The sequence below is a fragment of the Carettochelys insculpta genome, chromosome 28 (genome assembly GCF_033958435.1).
Source record: "Carettochelys insculpta isolate YL-2023 chromosome 28, ASM3395843v1, whole genome shotgun sequence".
NCBI lineage: Eukaryota > Metazoa > Chordata > Testudines > Carettochelyidae > Carettochelys > Carettochelys insculpta.
In genome coordinates this window covers 3,787,541-3,799,241 of record NC_134164.1, presented here as the reverse complement: position 1 = coordinate 3,799,241, position 11,701 = coordinate 3,787,541, and the positions used below count along the sequence as shown (strand labels likewise).

The following is an 11,701-nucleotide window of genomic DNA, read 5'->3' as shown; positions in this document are numbered from 1 at the left end:
TCGCCCCACGAACCCCGGGCCTTTGATGCGCTGAGAGGGGAGTGATGCCTAGTGGTTGCAGTGGGGCGCAGGGTGGGCTGGGAGCCCGGCCACCTGGCTTCTAGTCCCGGCTCTGGGAAGGGAGTGGGGACTAGTGGTTAGAGTGGCTGACACGCAGGTAACACAATTCCCGGCGCCTCTTCCCCGTCCTCCTCCCGCCAGGGAAGATTATTTCCCTTCGTCCTCCGGGGCACTGGGGGTTCCAGGGTTAATTCACAGGGGTGAAGTGCAGGGCCACCGGGGGCAGGAGGGGACAGTGGCCCAGGAATGCACCCCCTGACCCCACCGCCTGCCAGCCCCTGCAGCTGCCCGCCGGCTCCCGAGGGACGGGCTGGCGGCCTGGCACACGAGCCGGTTTCCAGTAACAAACACGCTCGGGCGGTGTCCGGTGTCGGAGCGCTGCGGCGTGACGGCGAGGGGCAGAGATAGCCCTGACGCCGCGCGGCTCGGAAATAGCACCGGGGAGGCGATTTAAAGGCGGGCCGGGCCGGGCCAGCCGCCAGGGCTCAGCAGACTCCCGCGCACACAGCTGGGCTCAGCCACCCCCGAGCAGGGCGACCCCGGACAGCGCGATGTTGGGGCGGCGCGGCGCAGGGGGGCCCTTGGCGGCCGAGCTGGGCGCCCTGGTGCAGGAGGAGGACGTGGAGCGGCAGGAGTCCTTCACGGCCGAGTGGAGGGACCTGACGCTCTCCACCAGGCCCCAGGAGGGGTGAGTGTGGGGCAGGCGCTGGGTCCCCCCGGCCCCGGCCGAGCAGAGCCCTGGGAGCGCCCGTGGTGGGGCAGCTGGAGGGCACAGGGGGACCCTGCTCCGACCCATCCCACGTGCCCGGCTGGCCTGCGGCAGAAGAGCCCCAGCCCTGGCACAGCAGCGCCCCTTCCCCGGGCCAGCCCCAGCCCCAGCCCCAGGCTGGGCTGCAGGGTCTGGCAGGGCTCGGGGTGGGGGCTGAGGTGGAGCGAGGCCCCCGCAGGGCCCTCCCCGCCCCCGGCTGCCAGGGCAGCCCCCCGCCCATCCCCTCCCGTCCCCTCTAGCGGGCGTCTCCGCAGCGCAGGGCCCCAGACTCTCTCGCCGCCCCCGGGGTGCCAGTGCAGCCGCAGGGCCGGGGCCGGGGCCGAGGGGGGCTCCGGCGCTGCTCCCCGGCTCCCTAACCTTCCCCTCTGCCCCCAGCTGCTCCCTGCGGGAGGCGGATGCGCGGCGCAAGGAGACCTTCCAGCAGTGGCAGGAGACGTACTGGCTGCTCCAGCGCTCGCCCTGGCTCGTCCTGGCCGTGGGCCGGCTGGGCGAGCCCCTGGCCCGCTACCACCTGCCCTACCGGCGGGCGCCGCCCCTGCCCCTGCCCCTCTTCGTGCCGGCTGACCTGAGCGCCACGGCCGAGCGGGGCCCCACCCCGCCGCAGCTGCGCCGCCTGATGGACTTGGAGACGGCGCTGGCCGGGGGCCCCCTGCCCAACGGGCTGTGCCCCACCAAGAAGGCGGTGGCAGAGATCACCAAGGAGCTGCCGCCCGTGGTCCCGCCCAGCCGGCCGGACTTCGGCAAGGGCGGCTTCCCCCGCGCCCTGTCCCAGGAGGCGCAGAGGGGCTGAGGGGCGGGGGCCCAGCCCTGCCCAGCGGACTCTGGCTTCCCTGCTCACGGCTCCCCCTGCACGAGAAATCCCCGCCGTGAGCCCGGCAACGCAGGGTCCCATCCCAGGGCGCCGGGGTTGCACGCAGCGTGTCCGGTTCGACTGCAAGCGACCATGGAGCTGTACAGCGCCGAGCACGCGGCTGGTGCTGCCATTAGCTCATACGGCCTTCGCGGTTGAGATGGCCATCGGCTGGCTGCAGCTGCTGAGCCAACAGTGCACCACGGGCGAGGAGTGCAGGCTAGTGGTTAGGGATGCTGGTAGCCGGGGCACCTGGGTTCTCTTCCCTGCCCGAGGAGGGCAGCGTGGGCTAGTGGTTAGAGCAGTTGGTAGCCAGGGCACCGGGGTTCTCTTCCCTGCCCTGGGAGGGCAGCGTGGGCTAGTGGTTAGGGATGCTGGGAGCCGGGGCACCTGGGTTCTCTTCCCTGCCCTGGGAGGGCAGCGTGAGCTAGTGGTTAGGGATGCTGGGAGCCAGGACAGCTGGGTTTTTGTCCCAGCTCCTGGAGGGCAGGGTGGGCTAGTGGTTAGAGCCGTTGGGCGCCAGGACGCTGGTCCCCCCCCAAGGCTGGGAGGGAAGCATGGGCTAGTGGTTAGAGCAGTTGGTAGCCAGGACACCTGGGTTCTCTTCCCTGCCCTGGGAGGGCAGCGTGGGCTAGTGGTTAGAGCAGCTGGTAGCCAGGGCACCTGGGTTCTCTTCCCTGCCCTGGGAGGGGAGCAGGGACTAGTGGTTAGGGATGCTGGGATCCAGGACACCTGGGTTCTTGTGCCAGCGCGGGGAGGACAGCGTGGGCTAGTGGCTAGAGCCGTTGGGCGCCAGGACAGCTGGGTTCCCCCCCAAGGCTGGGAGGGAAGCATGGGCTAGTGGTTAGAGCAGTTGGTAGCCAGGACACCTGGGTTCTCTTCCCTGCCCTGGGAGGGCAGCGTGGGCTAGTGGTTAGAGCTGTCGGATGCCTGGGTTCCAGTCCCAGCGCCAGGAGAGGGCCGTGGGCTAGTGGTTAATGAACGTGACTGCAGGTCAAGCGAGTGGCGCGAGTCCGCAGCGCCGGGAGGCCAGAGGGGTACGTGCAGGTGCGGTGCAGGGCTGTAGGCGGGACGCAAGCCGAGCAGTTAGAGCTCAGGCGCAGCGGGGTGGAGAGGCGGCGGCACACGGCTCCCTGCAGCTCTCCGGCAAGGGGTGACCCCAGACGGTGGTTTGAGCCCTGAGTCCCTGGGACGAAGAATTCACCGTCACCCTCCCCACGGCTCGGCCAGCTGCTGTTACCGGGGCGCTCGGCGGCCCGGGCTGGGTAATAAAAGGAAGGAACGTGGCACAAGGCTGTGACTCCCCGCTGCCTGGGGGGGGGGCACGTGAAGGGGCCCAGCTGGGGACGGAGCGATTCGCTGCTGGGCTGTCCAGGCAGCCGGGGCGGCGGGGGGGGGGGTATTTTGCGAGTGGGGGGGGCCATACTGCCCGGAGCCTCTGCACCGGCCCTCCACCGCTGGGGGGGGGCTGGCAGGGGCGAGCGCCCCCCCCCAGCTCAGCGTCCCCGCTGAGGAGGACCCCCTGGGATTTCCCACCGGGCGTGGTCATTCCCCCTCCCTGCCCCTCACCCAGCGCCAGGAGGTCGCTCACAGCCAATGCCTGAGCTGGGGGGGAGAGTCTGGCCCCGCACCCCTGCCTGGCCCCCAGGGAGCCCGGACCGAACGCCCTTTGGAGAACAAAGCAGGACGCAAATGCTTTCCGGTGTCAGGGCTTGTGCCACGGGGCTGCCCTGGAGGGGGCGTTTCCCCAATGACTGAACACTTGCTCTCACCCCCCCCGTCCACACCCAGTGCAGCCCCTTGGCGAGGCACCCAGCAAACACCTGGCGATGGCTCCGGACCTGCAGCTCCCCAGGGCGCGGGCGTTTGCCGGATGCGTAATAAGAGCTGCCAATGTGCGGGGGGGGGGATCTGCTTGGCAGGCTGCACCCAAGGGTGGGCCTGGGCCTATACCCAGAGACAATGGCAACACACACACAGAGGTGGCCCACCGGGGCGGTGGGGGCCATGAGAGCTGGGGCAGCAAAGCAGCCCGGCAGATGGCTTTGCCCTCGAAGCTGGCACCCAAGGGAGCCTGGGGGTGGGGGTAGCCGGAGGCCCCAGCTAGGACTGATTTGCTGCTTTTGGAAGGTGGGAATCACCTCGCCCAGGCCTTGGTGCCTTGGAAGAAGGACGCGGGGGGGTGGAGGGGCTGGTGGCGCTGGGGAGACCCCCACGATGCAGTCATGGCTGGGGAGGAGCTGCAGCCGGGGTGTTGTACCGAGTGCAGGCAGGGAGCTTGGAAGGGTGCCAGCCCCGAGCAGCTGCTGACCCAGCCTACCTGGCTGCAGCGGGGCGCCCCGCTTTCCCGTCCATCGCCGGGCAGCACGGCCCGGCCTCGCCCCAGGGCCGCGGGGCAGGCGAGTGGATGGGGCTGGAGGAAGGTCGTCACTGGTGGGGTCGGGGGTCGGCCGGGACAGAACAGCTAATCCGGGGTTGGCGGGTGGGTGGGTGGGCCCTGCTCTGGGCAGGCCCTGCCAGCAGCTGTGGTTGTTTGGGTACATGGGGAGCAGCCAGACCCCCCCCCGACGGCTCCAACCAGCCCCCGGCCCAGCCCCCTGCAAACGCCAGGCTGGGGGGTCCCCGCGGCGGGTAACAAGCCTGTGGGGGCCCTGCCCCCCACCCACCCCTGCCAGAGCTCAGCAGTGCCAAGGATGGGGCTGTTTATGGCCTCGTTAAAGTGCTGGGCCCAGGCCAGGAGCAGGGGGCAGCTGAAAGGGCAGTGGCGGGGGTACCCTCTGGCAGCTCACATGAGGCGGGGGCGTTGGCTGGGTGAGGGGCTGTGGGGCACGGCTGGGCTAGCTGGGGTCATGGGTGGGGTCAGAGGGGCACCGCAGAGCTGCTTGTGGGAAGTCTGCACAGTCCCGGCCGGGGCAGCTGTCGCGTGGGCGCTCTGCTCTGCCCTGCCCGTGGGGCACGGGGCCTGGCCACGCAGTGGTGAATCCAGCTCGCACGGGGCGAAGCCGTGTGTGTGTGTGTGTGTGTGTGTGTGTGCGGCTGTGTGTGTGCACGTCTGCGTGTGCGTGTGCGTGCGCGTGTGTGTGCATGTATGTGTGTGCGTGTGCGGCTGTGTGTGCGCGTCTGCGTGTGCGGCTGTGTGCGCGTGTGCGGCTGTGTGCGTGTGCGTGTGTGCGGCTGTGTGTGCACGTCTGTGTGTGCGTGTGCGTGTGCGTGTGTGGCGGTGTGTGTGTGCGGCTGTGTGCGTGTGTGCGGCTGTGTGTGTGCACGGCTGTGTGTGTGTGCGGCTGTGTGCGTGTGTGCATGTGCGTGTGTGCGCGCACGCGCGCACATGCAGGGAGGGGTTGGGGGGCAGCCTTTAAAAGTGCCAGCGCAGCGCTTGGCCGTGTCACCCCGGTGTGGGCGCCTGCCAGGCTCCTGCTCAGCGCCATTGTCTTGGCTGCCCCCGCCCCCCCGGACCTGGCTCAGCACCACTCTGTCCCTGGCGCCGAATGCGGCCCCTGCCCTACTCTAGATGAGCAGCGGAGGCTGCTCTGGCAGTGACGCCCCCGCCGCTCGTGGGACCCCAGGCAGGCAGGGCCTGTCCCCCCCCCCCAGCTGGGCCACATAACCAGGCCTGGCAGGAGTCGTGCCCAGTGCCAGGCTCAGCCCCAAGGAACAGCTGTGCCCAGCCCCTCCGGGGAGCCCAGCGTGGGCTGCTCTGGGGCAGCTGCTGTGTGAGTGGTGAGAGGCGCAGAGCCCCCTACCCCCGCCCCCCACCCCTTGCTGCTTGTCAGCCCGTCCCCCTGCCCCCGCAAACTGCCCCTGTCTTCAGCAGCTCCCAGGAGCCAGCAGCCCAATCCCTCGACCTCTGGGCAGGCAGGGACTGAGCTGGGCCCATGGAAAGGCAGAGGGGGAAACCGAGGCACCGAGCTGGGCAGGTCAGACATCACCGCCGGGAGTAAAACCCAGGCGTCCCGGCTCCCAGGCCCACAATTCACGGGCCTGAACCCCGCTGTGCTCCCCCAGTAAATACAGTGTCACCCTCCCAACCCCCTGCACCTCAAGCCGGGGCCTGTCGCCAGGGTCTGTTCAACCCGTGTCCTCCTGCGCTGGGTCCTGCAGTGCCCCATGCCCCACCCCCCCCTCCTTTGCCCACCTCGCCCCTTTCCAAGGCGGGGGCGGGGCCCAGCCCCTCTGCCCCCACCTGGGCCCAGCCTCACGCGCTGGGGTGTGACTGGGGCAGTCCAGCCCTAGGCCCTGCCCCGGTACAGCTGGCCGGGCCTGGCCCCCGTGGAGGGAGCCACTGGATGTGCCCAGGGCCGGCTCAGCGCCCCTCCAGCGTTTGTGCGTTTCACAGGAAGGGACCCAAGGCAGGTGGAGCGGGACCGAAGTTTTATTGCAGAACAAGGTGAAAACCAACACATGGCCAGAAACCCGCCTCTCCCCTGCGGCAGCTGGGCCAACCCTTGTCCCCGGAGCCGCACGGGGGCAGCCAGCAGCCGAGTGCCCTGTGTCCCCCCCTCCATCGCACCCCTCCTGCCCACGCTGGATGGCGAGACGGGGGGTCCTGCGCCCAAAGGAGGGGCTGGATTCCCTGTTGGCTTCCTCCCCGGTGGCCCTTTCCATCCATCACTTCTGCCATTGGCCATTCGCAGCTCCTCTGTCCTGGGCATGGCCTGGCCCGGCCCCTCCTGCCCCCTTTGCCCTGGGGCTGGCCTCATGCCAGGCCTGCAGCGCCCGCACAGGGAGGGCTGGCGGGGGGGCTGGTGGCAGCTCCCTCCTCCCCAGGAGCAGAAGCGTGAGACATCCCCCCTCCTTGCAAAGCACTGGCCATAGGGGACCCCCCTCCCAGCTTGGGGCAGCAGGTCAGTCACCCTGGATCACAACCCATCTACGCTGCTCCCCGGGGATCCTGGACCCGGGCGTCCACACGGCACTGGCAGGCCAGGCTCTGGACCCAGGCTCGACCAATGGATGTATGGACAAAACAGAGCCTGGGGCCGGGCCCGCCCTCCCCGCCACCCACCGGCCGACATCAGATCCAACGGTTGCCTCTAACTTTGTGTCCTGGACCAGGGGGTCCCTCTCATTTTATCATCCATGTGCAGAATAAATTCTATGTGCACAGAAGCACGTCCGGATGCACCACTCGTAGACAAACACAGGCCGCTCTGCGACTCAGCTGGGCAACACCTCGCTGCGCCCTGGCACCCGAGGGCCATGGCGGCTGCTGCAGACACAGTCAGGACAAGGGGGGTCACACCTGGGCCACCCCAGCTCTAGGGCTTGTCTTCACTGGGCATGGGGGGGGGGCGGAGAGGGGCCCCCTCAGCCCCTCTGCGCCTCCTGGGACAGGGCGCGGGGGAAGCCGCCCTTGCCGAAGTCCGGCCGGCTGGGCGGGACCACGGGCGGCAGCTCCTTGGTGATCTCTGCCACCGCCTTCTTGGTGGGGCACAGCCCGTTGGGCAGGGGGCCCCCGGCCAGCGCCGTCTCCAAGTCCATCAGGCGGCGCAGCTGCGGCGGGGTGGGGCCCCGCTCGGCCGTGGCGCTCAGGTCAGCCGGCACGAAGAGGGGCAGGGGCAGGGGCGGCGCCCGCCGGTAGGGCAGGTGGTAGCGGGCCAGGGGCTCGCCCAGCCGGCCCACGGCCAGGACGAGCCAGGGCGAGCGCTGGAGCAGCCAGTACGTCTCCTGCCACTGCTGGAAGGTCTCCTTGCGCCGCGCGTCCGCCTCCCGCAGGGAGCAGCTGGGGGCAGAGGGGAAGGTTAGGGAGCCGGGGAGCAGCGCCGGAGCCCCCCTCGGCCCCGGCCCCGGCCCTGCGGCTGCACTGGCACCCCGGGGGCGGCGAGAGAGTCTGGGGCCCTGCGCTGCGGAGACGCCCGCTGGAGGGGACGGGCGGGGATGGGCGGGGGGCTGCCCTGGCAGCCGGGGGCAGGGAGGGCCCTGCGGGGGCCTCGCTCCACCTCAGCCCCCACCCCGAGCCCTGCCAGACCCTGCAGCCCGGGCTGGGGAGCGCTGCCCCAGGGCTGGGGCCGCAGCGCGCCTGGGCAGGGGGAAGGGGCAGCTGCCTGGGGCTGGGGCTGGGGCTGGGGCTGGGGCTGGCCCGGGGAAGGGGCGCTGCTGTGCCAGGGCTGGGGCTGTTCTGCCGCAGGCCAGCTGGGCACGTGGGATGGGTCGGAGCAGGGTCCCCCTGTGCCCTCCAGCTGCCCCACCACGGGCGCTCCCAGGGCTCTGCTCGGCCGGGGCCGGGGGGACCCAGCGCCTGCCCCACACTCACCCCTCCTGGGGCCTGGTGGAGAGCGTCAGGTCCCTCCACTCGGCCGTGAAGGACTCCTGCCGCTCCACGTCCTCCTCCTGCACCAGGGCGCCCAGCTCGGCCGCCAAGGGCCCCCCTGCGCCGCGCCGCCCCAACATCGCGCTGCCCGGGGTCGCCCTGCTCGGGGGTGGCTGAGCCCAGCTGTGTGCACGGGAGTCTGCCGAGCCCTGGCGGCTGGCCCGGCCCGGCCCGCCTTTAAATCGCCTCCCCGGTGCTATTCTGGGAGGTGTTGCTGGCACTGAGCGTGTGCGCGTGCTGCACAGTCATGCTCCGAGCTGCTCTGTGTGTGTGTGTGTGTGTGTGTGTGTGTGTGTGGCCATCAGGGTGCACGTGTGTGCGTCAGTGTGTATGTCAGGGTGTATGTGTGTGTGTGTGAGTGGCCATCAGGGTGCATGTGTGTGCGTCTGTGTGTGTGTGGGGCCATCAGGGTGTGTGTGTGTGTGTGTGTGTGTGTGTGTTTGAGTGGCCATCAGGGTGCGTCGGAGGCATTCAAGACACTCTCGGTTGCCAGAAGGTCCCTCTGCCCCAGTTCAGCGTCTCCCACGAGGGCTGCACGCAACTGAGCTGAATAAGGCCCACAGCTGGCGGGAGGAAACACGGAAACAACTTGCAAGTGAAATGAAAACCTGAGTTCCAGGAGGCAAAGGAAGGAGGAAGTTTTCCCCGCCCCAAACAATGAAGAACCGTTACCTGGGCACGAGGCCAGAAAACAGCCCAGCTCTGTGCCTTGCGGCCTTGTACTGCAGGTGGAGCACAGGTCATCGCCAGGGCACTCTGCCTGGGGCCGGGACGGCCACCTGACCCCAGGAGCTCCCCAGTGGTTGTCTTTCTGTCCCAGTGGCTCTGCTCCGCCTTGGCCGACGGCTTCGTCTGCCACCGTTTCCTTGCGGGTTCCAAGGGACCACTTGGTGGGCTGGGTGATGGTTTTCTGGGCGTGTGGCCCAGCCATCCCCAGGTTCTCCAGCAGCGCTTCAGCGCCCTGCAACTGTTCAGTCCTCTGTCTAGGAAAGCGCTGCCGCTTGCTTGCGAGAGCCAACAGCCAACCAATACGGATTGTCAAGAGTTAATGGGCACCGAACAGACATCAAACCATTCCTGATCCACAAACCAGTGAGCCTACGTTTTAATGGAGTGGGCATCCGGTTAATGACTTGAGAGTTTGCCTCTTATTGCAGGAGGATTTTCAGTCTGCTTTGGACAGAGAAGCTGCTGAACCCTCTTTCATATTCAAATTCGACACATTCACACGTGGTTTGAACTGGGGTGCAAATTTTCTGGGACATTATAGGGACTGTTTGGCACACATGGCTTAATCTAATTCTTGACTCCCCCTCGCCCGCCCCTCTACTCACCTAGATCTTTTTTTTCTGATGTGTCAACCTTGCTTACTGTTTTTGGTTCTCTGTGCCTTAAATATTGCGTCTGTTCTGGTCTGGCTGTGGTCTGAAGAAGTGGGTCTGCCCCACCAAAGCTCATCACCTAATAAATTATTTTGTTAGTCTTTAAAGCGCTACTGGACTGCTTTTTTGTTTTGATAAGGATTTGATTACTCCGTGTATCAATCTCTGATCCACGGGAAGGTGGAGAGGGCGAGGGTGGTGCTCACAAGGTGGGGGATGGCCACAGCCCAGCGGCTTAGCAGCCAGCCCATCCCCCCCCCACCCCAAATCTGAGCTGTGGTGCGCTGGTACCACACCAGCCTGGAGCATGACCCATGCGCCTGAACTCCAGGCTGGAGCTGGGCAGCCGCTGTCTAGCGAGCCATACACCGGGAGCTCTGCCTTGCCTGTCTCTGGTCCCGCCCCCCAGGCGCACGCCCTGATCGGCAGGTGGACCCCCGCGTCTGGGTGCACCGTAGCAAGGAAGGGGTCATGGCGTTGTAGGGAAGCTGAGCTAGCACTGCCCAACCACACCCCAAAGTAGGCGCTGGCCCAGATTGCCAGTCCTAGCTATGCAGTGATGGAAAGAAAACCCATATGCGGCGGGGGAGGGGCGTGTGTGAATGCACCGCCCCACACGTGCTTTTCCCTCCCTTCCTCCCTGCTGCGCTGTGCAGGGGCAGCCTGCAGGGCATGATGGGGAACTCAAGGCACCCTGGGAGCTGTAGTTCCTTGGCCAGCTGCCTGCTTAGAGTGCTGGCCCCGGAGCAGGGAAGGGACTACATTTCCCAGCATGCCCTTGGCCGCTAGCCAACAGGGAGGGGGCTGAGGGAATACTGCTTTTCACTGATGATATTACAGCAAAATCCCAGTTCCTACAAACCTTCATCATTCCTACAAAAACCTTTATTCCTGCATCCAGGTTTGCTGCGCCCAAATCCCTTGACCACTCCCAGGTCTCATGACCCTCACTTGTGCACACTCACCGTATGACTCTTTTGACCACTTTTATATTTCTGGCACCACAGGCCTGGCCGTTAAAAGCAGCGCCGGTGCACGGGTGTGTGAAACAGAGCATGGGAACGCGCTGCCGTGGGAGGAGAAGGGATGCTCCCAGGTATTTCTGACAGGCCTAGCATGGGCCTGTTAGCTGGGGCGGCAGCGGCAAGGTGTGAGAATTGCTCTTCCTGCGTGAGGCCAGTGGTATTACACCGATGGAGGGGCGTGACCCAGGGCAGAAAGCGAAAGCTAATTGACCTGCCATACTGCAGTGATTTGCCTTCTCCCCGGGGGGGGGTGCGGGGGAACAGCGTTCGTCAGTGTTTCGCGTTGCACCTCGCAGCCAGGGCACGCTCTGGTCTGCCTGGGGGATTATGTCCCAGGCTGAGCGCAGGAATCGGGCTTCCTTGTTTAACTGCAGGACACTAAAAGGCCGTCGGATGCACTTTTCAGTAGGTTCATGAGCCGCGGAGGCCACCCCCAACTTGGCATACTGGCTCCTCCCCCACGGCGCCCCATAGCAGCTGATGGCCCTACTGAGGAACGCAGCTGGCCTCTTTCCCAGTCCCAGAGGCCCATCAGCCCCGCTGGGATTCTCAGTTGACGACAGCTGCGCCTGCCTCACACCCCCGAGCCAGCTTGGCCTCTGGGACAGCTTACCCGCTGCGCGCTCTGCCCTGCGCTCTGGCATTCCTCACCCCCGCCCGGCACAGGCCGATGCCTTTAGTGTCTATGTGCCGGGGGCGGGGTGGGGGTGATTGCACCCCATGTTCCCCTCCCCCCCACCTTTCCACTGGCTGACCACAGCTGATCTGTGGCCCTCAGGTGCAAGCAGGCCAGCTGCCGGGGGGCGGGGGGGGGGGCGGGGCAGAGCTTTCCATGCTGCTGTGTGGGGGAAGCAGGGGGAGCTCGTGGAAGGGCAGCTGTTGCTTTTTTACTTGCAGAAGCTGCTGTGACCCCGGGGTGCTCCGTCGCCACACACCTGGGCGGGGACTCAGATTTTTTCCACTCCCCGGGTGGCAGCGCCCCACTCCTGCTGGGCCCTACTCCGTCCCGCCTCCTCCCCAGCCTCTGGCACGAGAGGCAGCTCAGCTATGCACCCTCCCCGCCCCCGCCCCGCGCTGCCCCTAAGCAGCCTGTCAGCGCCAGCAGACGCAGCCGGCTCCATTTCGCTGGCGAATGCACAGGCAGCGCCTGGGGCCAGCTGGGCCGTAAGCTCTGTCGTGACAGTGGAGCACCCCCCCCGCCCCCCCATAGCACATCTCCGTGGCCAGGCTCAGCCCGGCCTTGCAGAGGGTGGGGGGGGGGCAGGGGCAGGACCCCGGGGCTATTCTGTGCCCTGCCCAGCACCC

At 67.3% G+C, this 11,701-nt stretch overlaps 2 protein-coding genes across 2 annotated transcripts; one reads left to right on the top strand and one right to left on the bottom strand.

Moving 5' to 3' along the window:
• Window positions 1-529: 529 nt before the first annotated feature.
• LOC142002544 (telethonin-like) lies at window positions 530-2,972 on the top strand. The gene is made up of 2 exons (XM_074978722.1): window positions 530-748; window positions 1,205-2,972. The coding sequence occupies exons 1-2, from the start codon at window positions 612-614 to the stop codon at window positions 1,617-1,619; spliced, it is 552 nt and encodes a 183-aa protein (XP_074834823.1). The 5' UTR covers window positions 530-611; the 3' UTR covers window positions 1,620-2,972.
• Window positions 2,973-6,035: 3,063 nt separating this feature from the next.
• Window positions 6,036-8,158, bottom strand: TCAP (titin-cap). Its single transcript, XM_074978721.1, has 2 exons — window positions 7,933-8,158; window positions 6,036-7,401 (listed from the first exon to the last, which is right to left on the bottom strand). The coding sequence occupies exons 1-2, from the start codon at window positions 8,067-8,069 to the stop codon at window positions 6,987-6,989; spliced, it is 552 nt and encodes a 183-aa protein (XP_074834822.1). The 5' UTR covers window positions 8,070-8,158; the 3' UTR covers window positions 6,036-6,986.
• Window positions 8,159-11,701: the final 3,543 nt, after the last annotated feature.